Source organism: Pseudopodoces humilis, chromosome 22 (assembly GCF_049639895.1).
Source record: "Pseudopodoces humilis isolate 2021_Gansu_Grassland_sample_001 chromosome 22, ASM4963989v1, whole genome shotgun sequence".
Classification (NCBI taxonomy): domain Eukaryota; kingdom Metazoa; phylum Chordata; class Aves; order Passeriformes; family Paridae; genus Pseudopodoces; species Pseudopodoces humilis.
In genome coordinates, this window is record NC_142221.1 from 3,472,925 (window position 1) to 3,492,231 (window position 19,307).

A 19,307-nucleotide genomic window follows, 5' to 3' on the forward strand; every position below is an offset into this window, starting at 1 on the left:
TGGTTTGAACATATGTTTTGCTTTGGAATTGGCCTGAGAGGCTATTCAGACAGGAGCACCACAAACCTATTTCCCTTTCTGCCTTTGTGCTGTGCCTTCCAGGCTGTCTCCTGGTTTATTCAACAGGAAAATGAGGTCTCCTGACAAAAGTTTGACTGATGTCTGGCTGCAGCACAGCAGGGATGTCACCACCCTGCATCAGGTCTCTCAGAAGCTGAATCCCTGGAGGTGAAATTCTGCCCTTTTCACAAAAACAGCTCCAGGAGTGGTTGCAGTGTTTCAAGACAGTTAGAAGGTCAATCACAGCTGTGAAATATCTGTAGTTCTGTGAAAAATGGGAATTTTGCTTGTGTCAGGGGTAGGTGACAGACCCTGAGCATCCCTGACTGCTGTTGGGATGGGAGATGTTTGTCCCCATCACGTCCCCAGCCTGTCTGCCACTCAACCCTTCCCTTCTCTGGGGTTACAGGTGCCCAAGACAGACAAAAGGGAAGCCTGTAAGCACTTGGCAAATAGAGAATTTCTTTAAACTCAGGTCTTTTAAATGCAAATGAAACTTAGTGTTAGCTTCTAGTTCCTTTCAGCAGGAGTAATTGGAGCTAAGGTTTTATACATAGTAGTAATATATGCATAAAATCAATTAAGTGCTAGGAATGCTATAAACTGCTCTCTAAACCCAAGTCACTGAGCCCCAAACAGCAAAGAGAAATATCTGGAAGTGAGAGCTGAAAAATAAGAGAAAGGAACAAGGTACAAATATTTGACATTTATCCTCTAGGAAATAACATTATGAGTAGGTTCATAAAGGGTGAAGTCTGTATCCATTTCTATCAGCTGGACTTTTAAATTAAGAGTGGGAGTTATAGTTTAACTGTAAATGCCTATTTTGCTGTAGGAATTGCAGAGCAAGCCTCCTGTGCTCTGTTAGCAGGAAGTCAGAGTTAGATCTTTGTGATCTTTTCTGCCCTTTCAGATTTACAAGGCAAATTTATCCAAGCATAGGTAGAAATACACACTTTCAGGTACTCCTGTAATTGTAACTTGCCTGTTAACTCTTGCCCTTTCCATCCATGATCCTTGTTTCTATTAGTTCCTGATCCATTTTTCTAATGATTTATAAATGTTTTCTGGTAGAATGTGGACCCTGACAGATTTGCATTCTACTACTTAGAAAACAAAGCCTATTTAGAATCTTAATGTTTAAACTGCTATGAAATATCAACTTCTTTGGTTGCCTGGTGTTTGTTTGCTTGTTTCATAAAGCAGAAACTCTGAATGTTACTTAAGAACCAATAACCCAAATTAAACTTTCATTCTCTTAGATGGAATTTTTGAGGCTGTTCTGAGGTTCTCATGTCCTTCACACAGTTGCTACAAATGCCTTTTGCTTATGGCTTTTTTTCTCCTTCCCCTTTCCCTTTGGCTTGTTTATTTGCAGAAAAAAATGGACAGTCGGGAATACCAGGATGCACAGGGTTTTGCAGCAGATATTCGGTTAATGTTCTCTAATTGTTACAAGTACAATCCTCCAGACCACGAGGTGGTGGCCATGGCCAGGAAGCTTCAGGTAAAGGTGTTGGCAAATGTATCTTCCAGAGTGTTTTTAGTTCAGGTACAAGGTGTGGTCCAGGTGTGGATCTGCTCTTGGCACCAAGAGAGATTCCTCCAGCCTTTGGGAAGAGCCTCATGCTCTCTGCAGGACAGTTGTGCTCTTAACATGGCATGGGCACAATGCCACATTCAGCTCCTAAAATATTACAATCCTTGGTTTTAAATGAATTGGAGAATTTTCTTGGGCTTTCCAGATGGGTGACCATATTCTGTATATTATTATGTACTTGTAGTTCACAAAGACCCTGCCCCTGATGTATTTAAGAGACCAGAGTGAACTGTTTGTGGCCGAGGCTCCTTTTGTCACCAATTTTCCTCCTTTTTGCAGGATGTCTTTGAGATGAGGTTTGCAAAAATGCCCGATGAGCCTGCAGAGGCCCCCACTCCACCTCCCCCAACAGCCCCAGTGGTGAGCAAAAGCACAGAGAGCAGCCACAGCAGCGAGGAGAGCTCCTCCGATTCTGACAGCTCTGACTCTGAGGAGGAGCGGGCGACTCGGCTGGCTGAGCTCCAGGAGCAGGTACTGCACCATCCCAGCTGTGTGTCCATGCATTAGACAGAGCACAGCAGCAGGAATTGTGTCCTGAAAAATCCCACCTAGGCTTTGGTATGCAGGGAAACGTTCCCAGTCTAAGGAGAAAAGCATTCAGGTGTGCAATCAGTGCATGTTTGATGTAACAGTAATTTTCTTTAAGATCATTTTTCTCCGTGCTCACACTCTCCTTCCTTCTGGGATCCCAGAGTATGAACTGCTTGGTTTTTGGATTCAGAATATCCTTACACCTTGGGATGTAGAGGGAAGGGTTTGTGGAGGCAGAGGTTACCTTGCCTTGATGATTTTTTCCTGTTTCCCCCCAGCTGAAAGCCGTCCATGAGCAGCTGGCTGCACTGTCCCAAGCGCCAGTGAACAAACCAAAGAAAAAAAAAGAGAAGAAGGAGAAAGAGAAGAAAAAGAAAGATAAAGAGAAGGAAAAAGAAAAGCACAAAGTTAAAGCTGAGGAGGAGAAGAAACCCAAGGTGGCTCAACCACCAAAACAAACGCAACAGAAGAAAGCCCCAGCTAAGAAAGCGAACAGCACAACCACAGCTAACAGGTGAGAGCCAAGGTGCCTTGAGGGGAGAGCCAAGAGCTTCCAGCTCTGTCCTTAATTCCTGGGGAAGCTCAGTAATTGTTAATTTGCTGCTGAATAATGTTCCCATTCCCAGACTACTCCAGGGAGTCTTTAACTTGGAGCTGGCAGTGGAACCATGGTGTTTTCACTGTCCAGCTCTTTGAATCCCTGCCTGATTGCTCTCAGATAAGGTTTTGGGGTTGTCTTTTGTGCAGCCACCAAGAATGTGCTATTTCATGGCTGCCCCCCTGCTGCTACTTGGGCTCGTTGTCACACTTCACAGGGCTAAAATATAATAGGAACACAACAGCTGATCTCAGGCTGCTGAACATTTTCAACACTTGTGGTGCTGTTCCAGCCATCTGACCAGAGCTTCAAAGCCAAGAGCATGGGGATGTTTGTTACAAGGGAGCTGAGGGGAAAAAAATAGAATTCATTGCTGTGTCCCCATGAATGTTTTCATGCTTGACAACCTCTCCAGGCAGCCCAAGAAAGGAGGCAAACAAGCATCTGCAACCTATGACTCGGATGAGGAGGAGGAAGGGCTGCCCATGACCTATGATGAGAAACGACAGCTCAGCCTGGACATCAACCGCCTGCCTGGGGAGAAGCTGGGCAGGGTGGTTCACATCATCCAGTCCCGGGAACCTTCCCTCAGAGACTCCAATCCCGATGAGATTGAAATAGATTTTGAAACCTTGAAGCCCACAACATTACGAGAACTGGAGAGATACGTGAAATCTTGTTTACAGAAAAAACAAAGGAAACCGTTTTGTAAGTTACCCTCCCGGGGCATGTGTTCCCCCCAGCAGCTCTTGGGCTCAGCTTTGGAGTCAGGGCATGTGTATTGAGATTCTATTATCCACCTGTTGGGTATATGATGGCAGGAATTTTTAGAGATTCTTTTCTCCCAAGGAAATGTACAGAAACTTCCTGTTTTTTCTCTGTTCTTTCTTCCCATGGTGTCCTGCTGCAGAGACCTGGAGAGCCAATGTGTTCCTCTGCAAGACCTGTGGGATGCCTTTATTACTTACCCAGGCTCTGGAAGGCCCTGTAAAGGTTTCAGTCTCATTGTGTCAGGTGTTACGTGCACATATCTGGAAGGATCAGTTTCTTGTCCTGAATAGTTTAGCATCTAATTAGGAAGGAAACAAAAAATATGGTTGGGATCCAAACCACCAAGGCAATAAATGAGATTTGCACAAGGTTACGTGGTTACCTGTGGATTCTGAGCGTGTCTGAGTTGTGTATTCACCCCAAAACTGCTCTTTCTGTGTGTCCTGATCACCACATTGCCCTCACCCTCTGTCAGTTCAGAGGGTGAATGTCAATCTGCTGCTGAGTGTGTGGTTCAGTGTGAGACAGACTTTGTGCCTCATCCACAAAGTGAATTTCTGCAGCCCCTTGAGAGTTTAGCTCCAACTGGACAGCAATAGGATCACTTCCCTGAAGTAAGTCTCCTGCTCCTTTGTTTAAGGGAGTTTTGCTTTTAAGATTGACACAAAAGCTACTCCTTGCTCTTGCAGAGCATCTTCATTTCTTCCTCACAGGATTTTCAGGAAGGCCTAAGCAAAGCGCAGACTTTGACCTTTCTTTTTGCTTTATTTTTTTTTTCCCCTAAATCTTTCACTGTTGGCATAGCTCAGGAAAGGATTTTCCAGAGTGCTTAGGAACAGGAAGCATCCTTCAATTTTGGAACCAGGGCATAGAGTAACACAGAATAACCTCAGATACCCTCACCCTGTGAGCCTGGCATGCCTGAGCTTCTCTGGACTCCTGTACTTAGTGTTCCCTCTTAGGATTGTGCTTTCCAGATTTCTTTTTGTGTTTTTTTAAATGATTTTTTTAAAACAGCTCACAGAAATATAGTTACTTCCTTGCTGGATCAGGCAAAATATCTGGCTCCTGTCTCGTGCTTCCAATCCTAGCCAACACCTGTGTTCAATTACTCCTCCTTTGGAGGAATATTTCCTTTCTTTGGCAATGTGAGTGTTACTGGTCCTTTTCACCCTTTCCATCCTGATGCAGTTACATTCCTGTTGTCTGCCAGCCTTTGCCTCAGTTGGTTTTTAATTTACCTTTGTTTTGTTTTCTATTTAGAGCAACATAAACCACAGGTAGATTCTTGCGTGAGGAGATCAGAAGTTTTAATGGCAGATGCTTTACTCCTGACAACCTTTAATGGGACACTTTATTTTACAGGGCAGAAAACCCATGTAACAATTCTGTAATTACAAATCTGTAATTATTGACCATATAACTGGCTGGTAAGTAACCTGTAATGACAAGGTTATTACATGGATATTTCTATCTTCTAAAATACTTTCCAGAAGATCTCTCTTAAAAAATTGCATGTTACAGGATGGTGGTGATTTGATGAGCAAGGCAACTTCAGGTGTTGCCTTCTCTCTGGGATGTGTAGTTGCTGTGTGAGCACTGGATCTTGGCAGTGGCACTGCAGAGTGTGCACACAGATGTACATGCCCTGTAAAATAGTGATGTCCACTCTTTCCCCCTGCATCCCTGCACTTTCAGAAACTCTGCGTTCCTCTCCCACAGCTGCCAGTGGGAAAAAGCAAGCAGCAAAGTCAAAAGAAGAGTTAGCTCAGGAAAAGAAGAAAGAACTAGAAAAACGGTTACAGGATGTCAGTGGGCAGCTAAACAACAACAAGAAGCCTGCAAAGAAAGGTAATAGCTTTGGGTTTATGTGAAAGCAGCACCCTGTTTATGTGAAAGTGGACAGACTTTATCACAGGGTCAAAACCTCTGTCTTGGGTTTGTCTCTGTGACAGAAACCCTCAGAGTCCCCACTGAGCTACGGTGTGGGGCTGCTTTGGTCCCTGGCCACGTGGAAACTCCTGGGTGGTAAATGGGAGCTGTCTGGGAGGAAATTCCTCCTTCAGAGAGAGGAGGATCTTCCCTGCGTTAACCTGGTGTGCAGCCTGCACCACAGAGCTTCTAACACATGGGGTTAAAAAATCCCAAACCCCCACGTAGCTCAAGATGCTCCAGAAAGTTCCCCCAGTGCAAGCAAAGCTTTCACAGGGGGGCTTTCCTGTGCTCCTCAGAGGTGACAGTGCCCCACAGCAGAGCTCCTTTGTGCATCCCAAACTTCCACAGTCCCTACCCTGTGTGTCGAACTGGGGACAAAGGCTGTGGGCAACCCTTCTGTGTTTCAGTTCCTTGCAAGTAACCACATCCCTGCCTTGTTGCCCACAGAGAAATCCAGCTCCACTCCCTCCGGAGGCCCCTCCCGGCTCAGCAGCAGCAGCTCCTCCGAGTCCGGGAGCAGCAGCTCCAGCGGCTCCAGCTCGGACAGCAGCGACTCGGAATGAGCTCGGACACTCGGACACAACCCCCAAACGGACACCCCCACCTCCCTCCCCTGCCCTGCAGTGTCCCCTCCCCTCCTCAACCCTCTGCTCTTGGGCCATGGTGGTCAGGTTTTATCCCCTCTCTCTTTTCTCTGACTTTTTTTATATTTTATTTTTTAACTCGGTGTTACAAAAAGGTATCTTCCATTTTTTTTTGGGGGGGGGAGGGGGCTCTCTTTTAATAGGTCAAAGAGTGTGTGTGTGACTAGACTTTATGACAAATAGTTCCCTATGCATAAAGTCTCTAAAATTTACATTTATCTGGAGAAAATTGGTCGAAAATGGAAGAACTTTGAGCTCTTAGCAGGAGATAAATAGAAAATTCTGCAAGGTTTGTAGTACATTTCCCTCCCAGCCCTTCCCTTTCCCCAGAATATTCTCTTTTAATAAGCCTGCCTGGCTCACACAAGGTAAAAACCATCTTTTTTTAAAGAAATCTCTGTAAAATGGTACTGTATCTGAAAGATGTTAGCTTTTGAACTAGTTGGTGTATTTGTTATTAGCACTAGTATTCTTAATCTCCAAGTCTACAGTGTGATGAAAATGTCAGATGCTATCATCTTTTTACATAAAAACAAAAAAAAAAAAAAAGCAAAAAAATTCTCATATGCTATGAATTGCTAACATGCTTTTTTTTAATCTTGGTAGAGGCATAGGCACCTGTTCAGGAAGGTCTTGAAGCATGAATTTAACTTTAAAGCACATGAACAATAGAGGTGGTTGCATTTCTTGGTTTTCCACTCAAAAGCTTCACTTTTCCTGGGGATTCTTTGGGAAGAAGGGAGCAAGGGACACACTCAAGTTTCTTGGGAATGTTATTTTTACTATTAAATAGATAATTTCCAGGAAATGGGCACTCTCTATGAAAGTTTTCATGGAATTGACGAGAGGTTTTTTGGTTTTTTTGGCTGGAAGTTGTCAGCTGGAGCCTGGAGTGATCCCTGCAGTGACCAGGACAAGTCATGTGCCCATTACTGGGCACATCTTGGGGATTTTCTCCAAGACAAACACTTCAGTCTGGGCTTAAAATAAAGCAGCACTTGAGCTCCAGCTGAGGCTGAGCTGGCAGGGGAAGTGGAGAGGGATTTTGTGTGTGTTTGGGCTTTTTGCTTTTGAGTTTGCTTTGGTTTTCTCCCTTCTCATCATTCTGGTAGTGAGCTCCTAGAAAGGGGATGCTCCTGCTGTGTCAGGCAGGGTTCAACTTCCAGGCACTGCAATCTTTTACCTCAATGAAAAGAAGAAAGAGGGGAGGGAGAAGGAAAAAAAAAAAAAAAAAGCAAATTTTTTTTAAAGCTTGCTATTTTTTTCAGTCCAGCCTAACATTTTGACCTGCACTGCTGCAATACACCCTGGTTTTAGTGTCCCTAATTTCATGTATATACCATGACTTTATTTATTAAACACCATTGGTCATTTAAAATGTAATAAAACCTAACAAAAGCAAAGCTGGGGTTCTGCAGGCCAGCAGACTGGCAGACTTTTAATGAGGTCTGAACCAGATTAAAAAAAAAAACAACCAACAACACAGCAAATAAAAATTCACTACTTTATTTATATACCTTGGACTTTCTACCTACAGGTGCTACAGTCCAGTCTGTTGTGTATCTGGTGCTCTGTCATGTTTGGTGTGTTCATTTTTAGATTTGTTTTTTTCCTCTTCTTTTCACCCCAGACCCCTTTTTTCCTGTTTTGTACAGATTTTGGAGACATACACTTCAATACACTTTATTCTCTCAGTGGTCTCTTTTTCCCCCCCTTTTTTTTTTTTTTTGGTAGAAAAATGGGGGGTTTTATCCTTTTCTAATGCAATTTTAGGAAAACACCAGTTCTATAATTATATCAAATTTGTATTCTGAGGGGCAGAAGTTTTCTTGTAAATTCTTTTGATTGTAAAGAAAAAAAAAATATACAGAGTTTAACAAAAAGTTCTGTCTTCCCATCTCCAGCACCAGCCCCTAAAACTGCCTCTCTCTTGTTGGGGTAGCCCTAAAATTCACCTTCCTGTGCTCTCCCAGTGGTGCAAATTGCTCCAGATTTTATTTTCCCTGCAGGTGAGTGGCCCTGGAGGCTCCTCAAGGCCAGTGCATGATTTCCTTTGCACCCTCAGCCTCAGGAGCTCTGGGGTTGGGAGATGCTGTGCTGGGCTCTGGGAATCACTGCCTGTTTCAGCATTCCAAGGTTTGCACTTCCAGCTGCATCCATGCTCAGTGCCAGTCACCCACTGCCCATCAGGAAAGGGTGATTTGCGGGACACTTGAGCATCTGCCTCTCAAAATCTGCTGGAGACCAGAGATTCTTTCCCACAGCATTTGGAAGAAAAAAAATCTGATTTTTACTGAAATTCATGATTTTTCTGTTTTATTAACAATGGAGTTCAGTTCTGATTTTTTTCCCTTACAAAACCTTCCCCCAGACATATCCCTGGTAATATATTTCCAGAATTTACTATGAGGAAATGTAATATTTACCTAATTAAGAGCTTGGATTTCTTTTTAATGGGGTTGCATTTCACCTGTGTTTCTCCTGTTGCCTGTCACTTGAATGATCAAAACCAAGGAATATTTTGAGGAATAATTGCAACCAATTCACTGCCATGGCATTTGGATAAACAAACTCCCAGTTTTCCCTTCCTGGGACCTTTTCCTGTGTGCTTGACCCTGAGCTGTGGTGGTGGCTTCCGTGGGGAGGACAAACTGGAGGTGACAGCATCACTGCCACAAAAAACCTGGGAATTTCAGCTCCATCACCATCCTCTGACATCAGGAACAGCCCCTGGAACATACAGATGTCCCTCAAGGCACCACGGGGCTGTCCTACCAAAATGAGTTGGGAAATTTGGAGCCGGAGGGTTGAGAACCACGTGTGAAGTGATGGGCAGAGGCCTGGCCTGAGGCTGGCTCAGCACTGGAGGAGGATCCCTGTTTGAGCTGGAGAAGAATCCCAGCCTGGGCATTTTCAAGGAAAACAACCTGCCAAGGCCACCACAGCATGGGAAGAACCTTCTGCACATCTTTGATCCACCAGCTGCAACTTGGGCTTCCACTTACTGGGAACCTTTGCATGGAAAGCGAGGTGTTCCCAACAAAATGGAGCAAGGAGAAATCCATTTTGGCATGACTGAGGGAAGAATTTGGTGACTCCTCACTTCCAAATGTTGTCCTTCTATTTTTCCATTCCCAGCTTATTTATAGTGCTTGTTATCCCCACCATGTCCATGGGGGTGCCTCTTGTACATCCTGAGTTCCTCCAGGAAAGAAAAGATGTTTCCAGTCCAGAGTAAGTAGCAGCAGTCCTAAATGAGTTGGGAACTGAACCAACAGAGCATTTATTTAACTGGGTTTTATTGCATGACACGTCAGTCCAGATGTCACAAAATAACTTGGAAACAATCAAACACACAACGTTTGAAAGAACATTTTTAAACTTAAGAATAAAAAAAAAAAAAAAGAAAAAATTAAAATTTTTATGGTAGAATTTTTCTTGAATGAACAAAGTTTAACTTTGTTTTCCAGGGGAAACTTCACTGAAATCAGTATGATTTCATATGTATGCATACACACAGAGTTTTATTGAAACTGCTTTTTCAGATGAATTCCTGTTTTGACAAAATATCTGACCAGACCTTTCTCAATCAACCAGCATTACTGCACCTTTTAAAAACTTTGTGAACCTTTTCTCTGATTGTAAACTCAGCCTGTCTCGTGGCTCAGTGGGACCAGAGGGAGATCCCCATCCCAGCGACCGAAGGAATCTCTCAGCTCTCTGCACACCAAATGTGTCGTCTACACAACAAAATCATTTCAATTTTTGTACTGACGTGGTTTGAACCTTGCCTGCCTCCAGGGTCTGTAAGTGTAGGAGTGATGGTTCAGGGCTGTGTCACTGCTGGGAGGGTGGTGACCCCAAAACACACACAAAATGTCATTTCTGTGTGTGGGAATGCACAGCTGAGTTCCCCCTGAGCTCTCTTCCCTGTTCTCTATGTGGTGGAAACAGACTGCAGTTACCTATCCCAGTTCATTCTCTGCTTTGGGGACTTGTAGACCAGTTTTTAATTTTGGCTTTTTTTCCTTGTTTTGAAAGGAATGATTTTATTTTTTTAAAGCTAGGGTTGGAGCTGAGGGGAAGGGATTGGGGCATGAAAAAGACAAACCACAATCTTTTTAGTACTGGATTTTAAATTCTCAGTCTCTTCTAAACCATGAGCAGTTACCACTAGGGCTAACTGTGGGCAGGCTCTGCATCAGTAAAGAGAAATTTAGGATTCCTTACACAGCAGCATTATCTTGCTTGAGCTGCATTTTGTAAAGAAAATGGTATTTGCATATCTTTTTAAAATGTCATTTTTAAAAAAATAAACTAAACCACCAGCTAGGATTTGACACAGGACACTTAGAACACTGCCCTGATACTGGCATAACCAATCCAGAAAGATCTGTTGTTGTATTTTTTGTTTTGTTATTTTGGGGTTTTTTTAATATTTAAAAAGAAAAAAAAAGAAATTGTTACTTTTCTGTATGATGTGCATGCAAATTTACCGTAACTCTTTTTCTTAAAACTTTTTAGTGCCATTTCTAGTATATTCCCGTAAATGTCAGTTATTGAAAAGAAATGAGTCAATGTAAGTAGTTTAGCTTGTTTATTGCAAATTGCTGGCCTCAAATGAAATAGAATTTAAAAAAAAAAAAAAATACTTAGAAAGTAATCTTTGATGTTACTGGTAATCACAGACCCTGGTGCTGGGGCATTCATTTTGTTTTCATAATAAAAAGAAAAATTGTTTGGTGTGTGCGGTTTGATCCCATGTTTTCCCCTCCCCTCATCTTTTCCAGGTGTGGCACTCAAACCTGGACTGAGCAGTGCCAGGAGCCAAACATCAGGATATTGAATCCTAGTGCCACGAGTCCTGGAATAATTTGGAAGTTGTTTTGGGAACAGCACACCCAAAGGGCCGACTGCCTTCAGAGTAGGGGCAGCCTCTGGCGTGGCCTGGAATAAAACTGCTTTAAATCCTCTTTTTTGGGTGAGGGAAATTCATGCTCCCATGTCCCAGGGCAGCCAAGGAAGGGCTTGAACTCTTCTCAGTATCCTACAGTCTGCAGGGGCTTAAATTCAGTGAGAATTGCTCCTGGTTGAGGTAAGCTGGGCTGAAGGGAGATGAGATTTCACCCAGGTTTGCTGCTGAAGCCACCAGGACAAGCAGAGGAACTTTGTCACCTGCTCCAGCAGCCAGGGCTGGCTCTGGGAGCTCAGGGTGACCTGAGGGCCCAGCTTGGAAAGGGGGGGGCCTAGAGCAGCTGGTCCCTGTGCCAGCAGAGTCCTGGCATTGCTGTGTGGGGGCCAGGATCTATTTTGGTTATGGGGGAGGGTTTGGGTTGGTTTTGCTGTTTGGTTTGTGTCAGGTGGGGTTACTGCAGCCGGGGTTAATCTTTCCCTAACCCTGTTCCTGCTCACTGCCTTTCCAAGCCAGCATCTCCAAGGCTTCAGCAAACCTCTTTCATTCTGCTCTTGTACCAGTGACACTCCCACAGGGCTGTTCAACCGAAACAATCTCCTGTGAGGCAAGTGAGGATGTTTCTTTAGCATTGACAGGTGAGTTATTTCTAGGGGCAGCAAGCAGAGCTTTTTCTGCAGGCTGGGAGGAGGTTGAGGACACACAGGACATGATTGAGGTTCAAATCTCACTGGTCACGCCTTGAATCCTGGGGCCAGGTCTGTGAGAGGGGCTGGAATGAGTCCAGAGAAGGGAGCAGAGCTGGGGAAGGCTCTGGAAAGTGTCCTGTGAGGAGCTGAGCAGCTGAGGGGGCTCAGGTGTGAGGTGGGGTTTGGTCTCTGCCAGGACAGGAGGGAACAGCCTCAAGCTGCATCAGGGGTGGTTCAGGTTGGACATGAGGAGCAATTCCTTTGCAGAAAGGGTTGTCAGGCATTGGCAGGGGCTGCCCAGGGAGGTTTGGAGTTCCCCTCCCTGGAGGTGTCCAAGAAAGGCCTGGATGTGGCACTCGGTGCTCCAGTGACAAAGTGGGGATTGGTCACAGGCTGGATGTGAGAATCTCCGAGGTCTTTTCCAGTTTAATTCCCTGAATCAGTGTGACATCTTGAGGTTTTCCTTATCCTGAGAATGCTGCTGGTCTTGGGGAGCTGGAGGAGTCTCCCCTGCAGCTCCCAGTGCAGAGGTGTGGCTTGGGAGCCCCACCAGTAACTGAGGGAATTCCTCCCTCCCAAGTGGGGAATGCCAGAAGCTGTCACCTGTGCCAGAGGACATGCAGGGGAAAAAGAGACGCTCAAAAAGCTGCATTCAAATCATTTTAATGCACTTTATCAAAGAGGCTACAACAGTGTTTAAACAAGTGCATCACACAGCTGGCTCACAGCCACAGCAGCCACTCCACAACCCTGCTGTGACCAGTGACACACAGAAATGGAAAACTACAGTCACATTCACAGAGATGGAAGGACAACTCATCCTCTTCTTCCTGCACTGTCACATCCAGCCTCCATCCTGAAAGAATTTATGCACATTCTTACGGGTTTAGTCTTGTATAGTCCAATTAACACTCTGCAAAATAACTGAATTTTGGTTTACCAGCCACGTTAACAAAAAGAGACTGATTATACCCAAAATAAGCATCTTCCTTACTGAAATTCAAAAGAAAATAAGTGTTGGATTACTTTTTTCTATAAGAAAAGAAAATGAACAGCTGGTCTGGGGATGTGCTGTTCCTTAAACTCCCAGAGTTCACGTGCTCCCCAGGGCTGGCCTGGAACCCACCTCTCCTGCTTCTCCAGGTGTATCCACCTGCAGTTCCCAGGGGAGCTCTGGGCACAGCCTCCTGCCTGTTTGAACAAATAATCTCCTGTTCACTCAGCCAAGACCTGGAGGCCCAGGTGGGTCACACATCCCTGGCAATGCTCCCCCGGCACCTTCCCGAGCCTCGCTGGGTTTGTGAATCTCATTGAACGCTTTCACCCGGCTGAAAAACATTTATTCACTGAATTGTTTCTCCTCCAGAGCTGGTCCTGACAAAACCAAGAGGGTTATTTGTGTGCAGAGCAGTGCAAAGCAGCGAGGTCCAGCAGGTTTAAATCTATGAGCACACACACAAGGTATCAAACACCAACACATGCAGAAATAGTGCTTTTAAAAAACAACGAGCTGCCTATTGTTTGCAGTGCTATGGAGCAGGGCTGAGTACACCAAACCTCTATGATTTCACTCTAGAATAGGTGTGTTCTGCTCACTACATCGAGTTCAGCAAGGTTGAGTGTCTGTGTGTTTGTTGTAGCATTTCACCCACACGGGAGAGGAGGAAGAGATTCTTCAATGTATTTTTTTAAAAAAATTAAATAAATAAAGTGCTTGAAAAAAAAATGCAAGGGAGGTTTTAGATAAATAGAACAGAAGTAATGACTGTGCCTAATAATAGGCAGGTAAATAATCCATCCTGAAGCTGACATCAAATACTGATTTGCCTGGAGCTAAGCCTGTGCCCAGGCACTGCTGGGTTGGACACATGGCCTAGGCAGGACAGAAAGGGCAGAACCCTGAAGAAGAACTTTGATGCTGAACCCTGGGCACATCATTTGCACCCCTGGAAGTGGTAGTTTTGTTTTTAACAAAGATTCAGGTGCTTGCTGGGCTGAGTTTCTCAGTGTGATTTTGCCTTGAGCAAGTCAGGATTCAGCAGAAACTTAAACCTGAAAGCAGCAGCCTCTATGCCCAAGCAAGGCCATGTTTTTCCCTCCTAAAATCCTCCAGTTAATCAAAACAATCCCAGACACTTCTAAAATACATGCACCAAACCTACAATCCAACCTGAACTAGAAGTCAAACCCTTCCAAGCTACTGCATGCATTAAAACTTGAAGGCAAAGCAAACTCCAGTGGCCTCTTTCCTTCTGTACCCTGTCTCAGGAGCGGGTCTGTGCTGTGTAGGAGTTTCCTTGTGTCCTTTAGGATATGTCTGTATTTACAGGGGTTTCTTGCTGTTGCTTTCCTGGGCCTGTCCCTCCCTTTCAGGTGGTTCACTGGAGGATCTGTTCCTGAAGCTGGGCCAGGGATCTGCCTGAAAGGAGTCAGCTCCCCTGACTCCACAACTCCCGTTATTTCCATGATCCCGCACTGTGGGGTCAGAGAAGGCCCTTTGCTTTGCATGAAACTCCAGCACACCTTTCCTACCAGGTGTTTTGAAGGCTCAGATTAAATTCTCAACACATTCTCTCCCTGTTCCCACAATAAACCTTTCCATTCCCCAGCTGGAAGAGACCACGTCAGAGCAGGAATTAAAGGAAGACAGGGCAAACAGAACAAGTAACGGCCAGATGATTTTGGAGATAAACTTCTTGAAACCACAGCCTTGATGGGAAGAGATCTGTACTCGCCTCTGTCCCACCAGCATTCCCAGAGCTCTGGAAATGCACCAGGACTGGCCAGTAAGGGTGGCTGGGGCTGCTGCCCAAGTGTCAGTGGGTGTTTCTCAGGGCACACGAGCCACTTACAAGCAACACATGGTCCAGCACAGCCCCTGCCAAGATGCTGGGCAGCAACAGGCTTGAGAGCTCCCCAGCAAGAGGTTTGTTGTACACACTCAGTGCCGTGCAGAATGGGAGTCCATAAACAGCAAAATCAAACAGAAACAATCAAACTTCAGCCTTTCCCGGCCTCTCCTGGAAACGCTGTTTCCTGTGAAGGGCTGTGAGAGGGTGGTGCACACCCACCTCCCCCAGCTCTGCTTCCTCTCCACTCGTGAATTCCTGTGGGGAATTACATAATAGCACAAAACTTGGACTGCCCCGTGTCCCTGGAGACATCCAGCTTGTTTTTGTCCCGCACCAGGATGGCTTCGTTGCCGTACTGCGAGTACCACATGCTCCTGCTGCGGCTCAGGTAGGTGTTGGGGGGAGCTGACTCCAGTTTCTGCTGCTGCTGCTGCCAGATGAGCAGAGAGGTGTCCCTGTACCTCAGGCGGGCGTAGCCCTCGGACAAGGCTTTCTCGGGCAGGGGCACCCTCCCGTTCATCACCGTGTCACTCATCTGCCCGAGGAGAGCTCCACCAACAGGAGCTCCTTCCCAGCAATTCCGAAATAAACCCCGCTGGGTCTGTCCAGGTCGATGGCTGCTGCTCGGAGCTCAAGGGAGAACATCCCAGGGGACAGCTCTTGGGATCCACGAGCTGCTGGCACCACTCAGGACAGGGAGCAGGGCCCTAAAATCACAGCAGGCAGCTCGGCCTTGCTTAAAAACCACGGCAGGACTTCTGAGAGCTTATCCAGCGGTGTTACTGCTGCGTGTTCCACGCTGGCAAGGGCCCACACGTGCCGTTTGTTGACAGCGCACGAAGCATCTCCACGGGTGCGAGCGGCGGATCTGCGGCCAGGCAGGACAGGCTGAGCGGGTCTGGAGGAGCCCAATTCCCTGGAGAAGGGACCCAGAAGGCGTGGGGAGGTCAGAGGCCGGAGTTCAGCGGTGCCCAGGCCCGTGCATGGCCTCGGCCGGGAGCCCGGCACGTCACGTGCCCAGGGATGCAGGAGAAGATGCTGCTCGGCCCTGCTGGTGGTACCCGAGCGGGGTCGGGGGCCCGGCACCTCCCGGCGGCACCCGCGGGGCACGGCAGGGTCACCCCACGGGCTGGCGGAGGGGATCCCCGCCCTGCCGGTCCCCCTTCCCGTGTCCCCCCCTCCCGCCCGCCCCCCGACCCTTCCAGCGGCACCGCGCACCCTCCGCGGCCCCCGCGGCTGTCCCGCGGTCCCCGGCCCCGTCCTCCCCGAGCGGGGATCCCGCACCGCCCTTCCCACGCCTCCCCCCGAGGTTCCCCTGCGCCCCCCGCTCGCCGCCCCAGCCCCACCGTGCTGCGAGCCCGGCCCGGCCCGGCCCGGCTCCGCTGGGCTCGGCGGAGCGGCCGCGGAGGCTCCGCCCGCCGTGATGCGCCCGGGAGGAGCCACGGCCGGGGCGGGGGCACCGGGGAGGGCGGCAACGACGGGCCCAGGGCATGGGAGAGATCGGGTGGGTGCGTGGGGATGGCAGGGGGACACCCCCAGTGGGGTGTGGGAGTCCGGGGGGACACCCCGAGGTGGATGTGTGGGTCCGGGGATGGCAGTGGGATACCCCGAGGTGGATGTGTGGGTCCGGGGATGGCAGGGGGACACCCCGAGGTGGATGTGTGGGTCCGGGGATGGCAGTGGGACACCCCGAGGTGGATGTGTGGGTCCGGGGATGGCAGTGGGACACCCCGAGGCGGATGTGTGGGTCCGGGGATGGCAGTGAAGCCCAGTGGGTGCGAGGGTGCTGTCACCCAGCACTGGATGCGCGGTGTTTTAAAGGGACGCTCAGTCCAGCGTGTGCTGAGCCCATACTGGGAGCACTGGGAGCACTGGGAGCACTGGGGCTGGACTGGGGGGTCCTCCCAGGTCTGTCCTTTGGGAGAGGGGCTCTCCCGGCTGCCGCAGGCTGGGATTTCCAGCCCACTCTCCTTTCTGCTGGGTGACACTGGGGCAGCCGCGTGTGCTGGGATGGGGCGGGCACCCTTTGTACCCCTTTGGGCTCCCATGACCGCCCACCCGTGGGGTCACGACAGGCAGGGGACACCCCTGTGTGCTGCCAGCCTCATGCCACCATCAGCGGGTGGGAAAGGAGCGTGTCTGAGCAGCCCCTCCGTGACCTCCGCCCATCACCGCTGTCTGCCCCAGCGCCGCTCCTTATCCCGCCTGTCCCCTGGCCAGCACAGAACGAAATATGTTTTGAAGAGAGCTGCAGGGTTTATTCTTTTCCTGCTGATGCTAAATTTAAGCTCTCAATCTTCTTATCTCCTGTGAAGGCAGCGCCATCTAATCTCCTGCGAAGGACCCGATGCATTTATCCGAGCAGAGCTACTCCAGGCGCTGCTCCCCTTCTTCACGGACACAAACAAGAGGCTGTGGTTTGCTTCCGTCACAGGGAAGGCATGCTGCAGTTCCCGGTTCCCAGGAGATTTAGGCCAAACACAAAGAAGCTGGAAGAAGAAAAGAAAAAAAAACAAACAACAACACACTACTACACTATTAAAATGTTTATTATCAGAAATATCCTGACTCTGCTGCTTAATCTGCTTCCTGCTATTCCTGCTAGCCCTGACCCACTCGCGGAAGCCGCAGAACAAAGTGCAAAATCCTTTAGTGGACAAAATTTAAGTTTTTAAGGCTCTTTTGGTCTGGTCTGTAAAATTCCTGGCTCTGTTATCACCAAACAGAAGCTGGTAAGGGGGGTGGGTGCCCTGCTGAGAGGGGGCAGGAGAAGGATTGGAACCTGCCAAGCTCCAACTGCTCTGACCTCTCCACTCCACCCATTCCTGTGAGTCCCTTGAGCCAGGACCCTTCCCAAATAAACCATGGAGGCAGCAGCAGTGGAAGGGATGAGGTGAAATCCAGCTGCTACTCGGCCAATGGTTTGTTCCTCCCCACCTTCCTCCGAGGAAATCAATCTCTGCTTTGCTGTCCCCGAGCTGCCTCAGGCCATTCCTCTGCTGTGCCATGGCTACACTGAGGGGCTGGGCTGGGTGCTTTCCCCCTTGCCGAGCTCCTGGGGCTGTGAACACTCCGGATCTCTCTGATTTTTACGGGAAACCTGTTGGGGTGGAGCCCGGTGGAGGATGATTAATTAGTGAGGGTGTCCCAGCAGTGCAGTGGTGGCACTGGGAGCTATTAATAGGTGTTTGCTGGCATTCAGTACAGCTGGAGCATCCCAAAATGAGACTCTTCCACAGGGAAATGCCCGGGGAAGTGCCAGCTCCACCTGCTTGCTGCCCGGGGTCAGAATCCTTTACCAGAGGAGTTGCACAAACAAAGAGCACCCGAGGCTGAGTGCTCCCGTTGCTCCAGTGCCAGAGGCGAATCCAGTTCATCCCTTCTGCCTTGCATGGAGCTGTGCCAGGTTAATTTTCCTGCTCCTTTCCACGGTGACAGGCTCCAGGAGGTGTCTCCTGCGGGAAGGGCCGGGACACGGGCTGTGCTGGCAGGCCCGTTAGCAGAAGATAATTGCAGAGACTGTGGCAGGGTGCACCTTGTCTGGGCAGGTAGATCAGGTGTGTGATGAGCCAGACAGAGATTATTGTCTGTACCCAGCAGCTGAACACTTTGGTGGCCCTGTGATTTCCCCCTGGCTGATAATCGAGCAGTGGGTTTGCCAAGCTGGGGCTTGCACGGCTTTCCTAAAATAGTCGGTGAAAGGAGATCACAAAATCTCAGGGCGTGTTGCAAACGGCACGTAGGCTGTGACAGCTGCCATGCCAGCAGCCAGGCCAGTCCTGCTCTGGGGACCCTGGCTCCAGCTGGAGACACAGCACGGCTCCGGGACCCGCTGCTGCACGCTTGGACTAATCCAGAAGGTGGCAATGGCAATCCACAGACACTGCCTGGCTGGGAAAAGAGGATCTTCTGGCGGTGTGCTTCTGGTGTTTAAGGGATATTTTCAGAGGGACTGCACTGTGGCTGCTTCTCTGCATGTAGAGAACCCTGGAGTGACACCAAACATTGCAGAAAATGCACCTTTATTGGAAATGCAGCCACGTCCCAGGTATTTAGGGGCTGATTGTAAGGTATGGTGTCTTCATACACGTCAGTGCATTTAATTTCCTTCCTCCCTTCCTCCCTTCCTCCCTTCCTTCCTCCCTCCCTCCCTCCCTCCCTTCTTCCCTTCCTCCCTTCCTCCCCCCCCCATGACTAGGATGTCCCCAGCCAGCTCTGGGACGTTCCAAACCTGTCACCCCTTCACCGCCCGGGTCCCCCCCTCATTCCCTCCAGGCCGGGACCCGAGCTATGGGGGCTGCCTGCGGGGCTCCCTGTCTGCACACGCTGACACATCTGGGGGTGAGAAAGCTCCATGTTCCCTCTGGCAGCATCTTCCCAGTGGGTCCAGCTCCCTCTCGGGCTCATCCCGGGCGAGGAAATGAAACAAAAGCACACGGAGCGAAGTCTGCGAGCCCAGAGAAGCTCCACGCCGGGTCCCCAGCAGAGGGTGGTGTCAGCCTGTGCCCTGCCTGCCTGGCATTCCCTGGCGTTCCCTGGCATTCCCTGGCATTCCCTGGGTGCCTGGCATTCCCTGGCTGGCATTCCCATCAGTGCCAAGAGGCAGGAGAGGGGACCACCAGCTCCAGCACAAAATCCAAGCTCTTTCATTTATTCAAGCTCCCTTTTAGCCTTAGGTCCACCTTGAAAACAGCATCTGCGTCCTCTCCACACTC

At 48.7% G+C, this 19,307-nt stretch overlaps 2 protein-coding genes across 9 annotated transcripts in view; one reads left to right on the forward strand and one right to left on the reverse strand.

The window, feature by feature from the left end:
* BRD3 (bromodomain containing 3) overlaps positions 1-10,884 on the forward strand; it is a 39,051-nt gene extending 28,167 nt beyond the window's left edge. For all 8 annotated transcript variants that reach the window (XM_088065708.1, XM_088065702.1, XM_088065705.1 and 5 more), the window contains 6 exons: positions 1,439-1,567; positions 1,940-2,131; positions 2,470-2,705; positions 3,205-3,497; positions 5,283-5,411; positions 5,943-10,884. In XM_088065708.1, coding sequence (XP_087921834.1) covers positions 1,439-1,567; positions 1,940-2,131; positions 2,470-2,705; positions 3,205-3,497; positions 5,283-5,411; positions 5,943-6,058 — 1,095 coding nt within the window. In that variant the 3' untranslated portion in view covers positions 6,059-10,884. The remainder of the gene's footprint in view (positions 1-1,438; positions 1,568-1,939; positions 2,132-2,469; positions 2,706-3,204; positions 3,498-5,282; positions 5,412-5,942) is intronic.
* A 1,503-nt stretch (positions 10,885-12,387) lies between these two features.
* On the reverse strand, positions 12,388-16,019 carry BRD3OS (BRD3 opposite strand). The gene is made up of 2 exons (XM_088065995.1): positions 15,939-16,019; positions 12,388-15,508 (listed from the first exon to the last, which is right to left on the reverse strand). The coding sequence occupies exon 2, from the start codon at positions 15,125-15,127 to the stop codon at positions 14,858-14,860; it is 270 nt and encodes an 89-aa protein (XP_087922121.1). The 5' UTR covers positions 15,128-15,508; positions 15,939-16,019; the 3' UTR covers positions 12,388-14,857.
* Between the last annotated feature and the right edge of the window lie 3,288 nt (positions 16,020-19,307).

Bases quoted from the DNA above. Each gene is read 5' to 3' on its own strand.
- BRD3OS (XM_088065995.1), bottom strand. From the start codon at position 15,127: ATGAGTGACACGGTGATGAACGGGAGGGTGCCCCTGCCCGAGAAAGCC.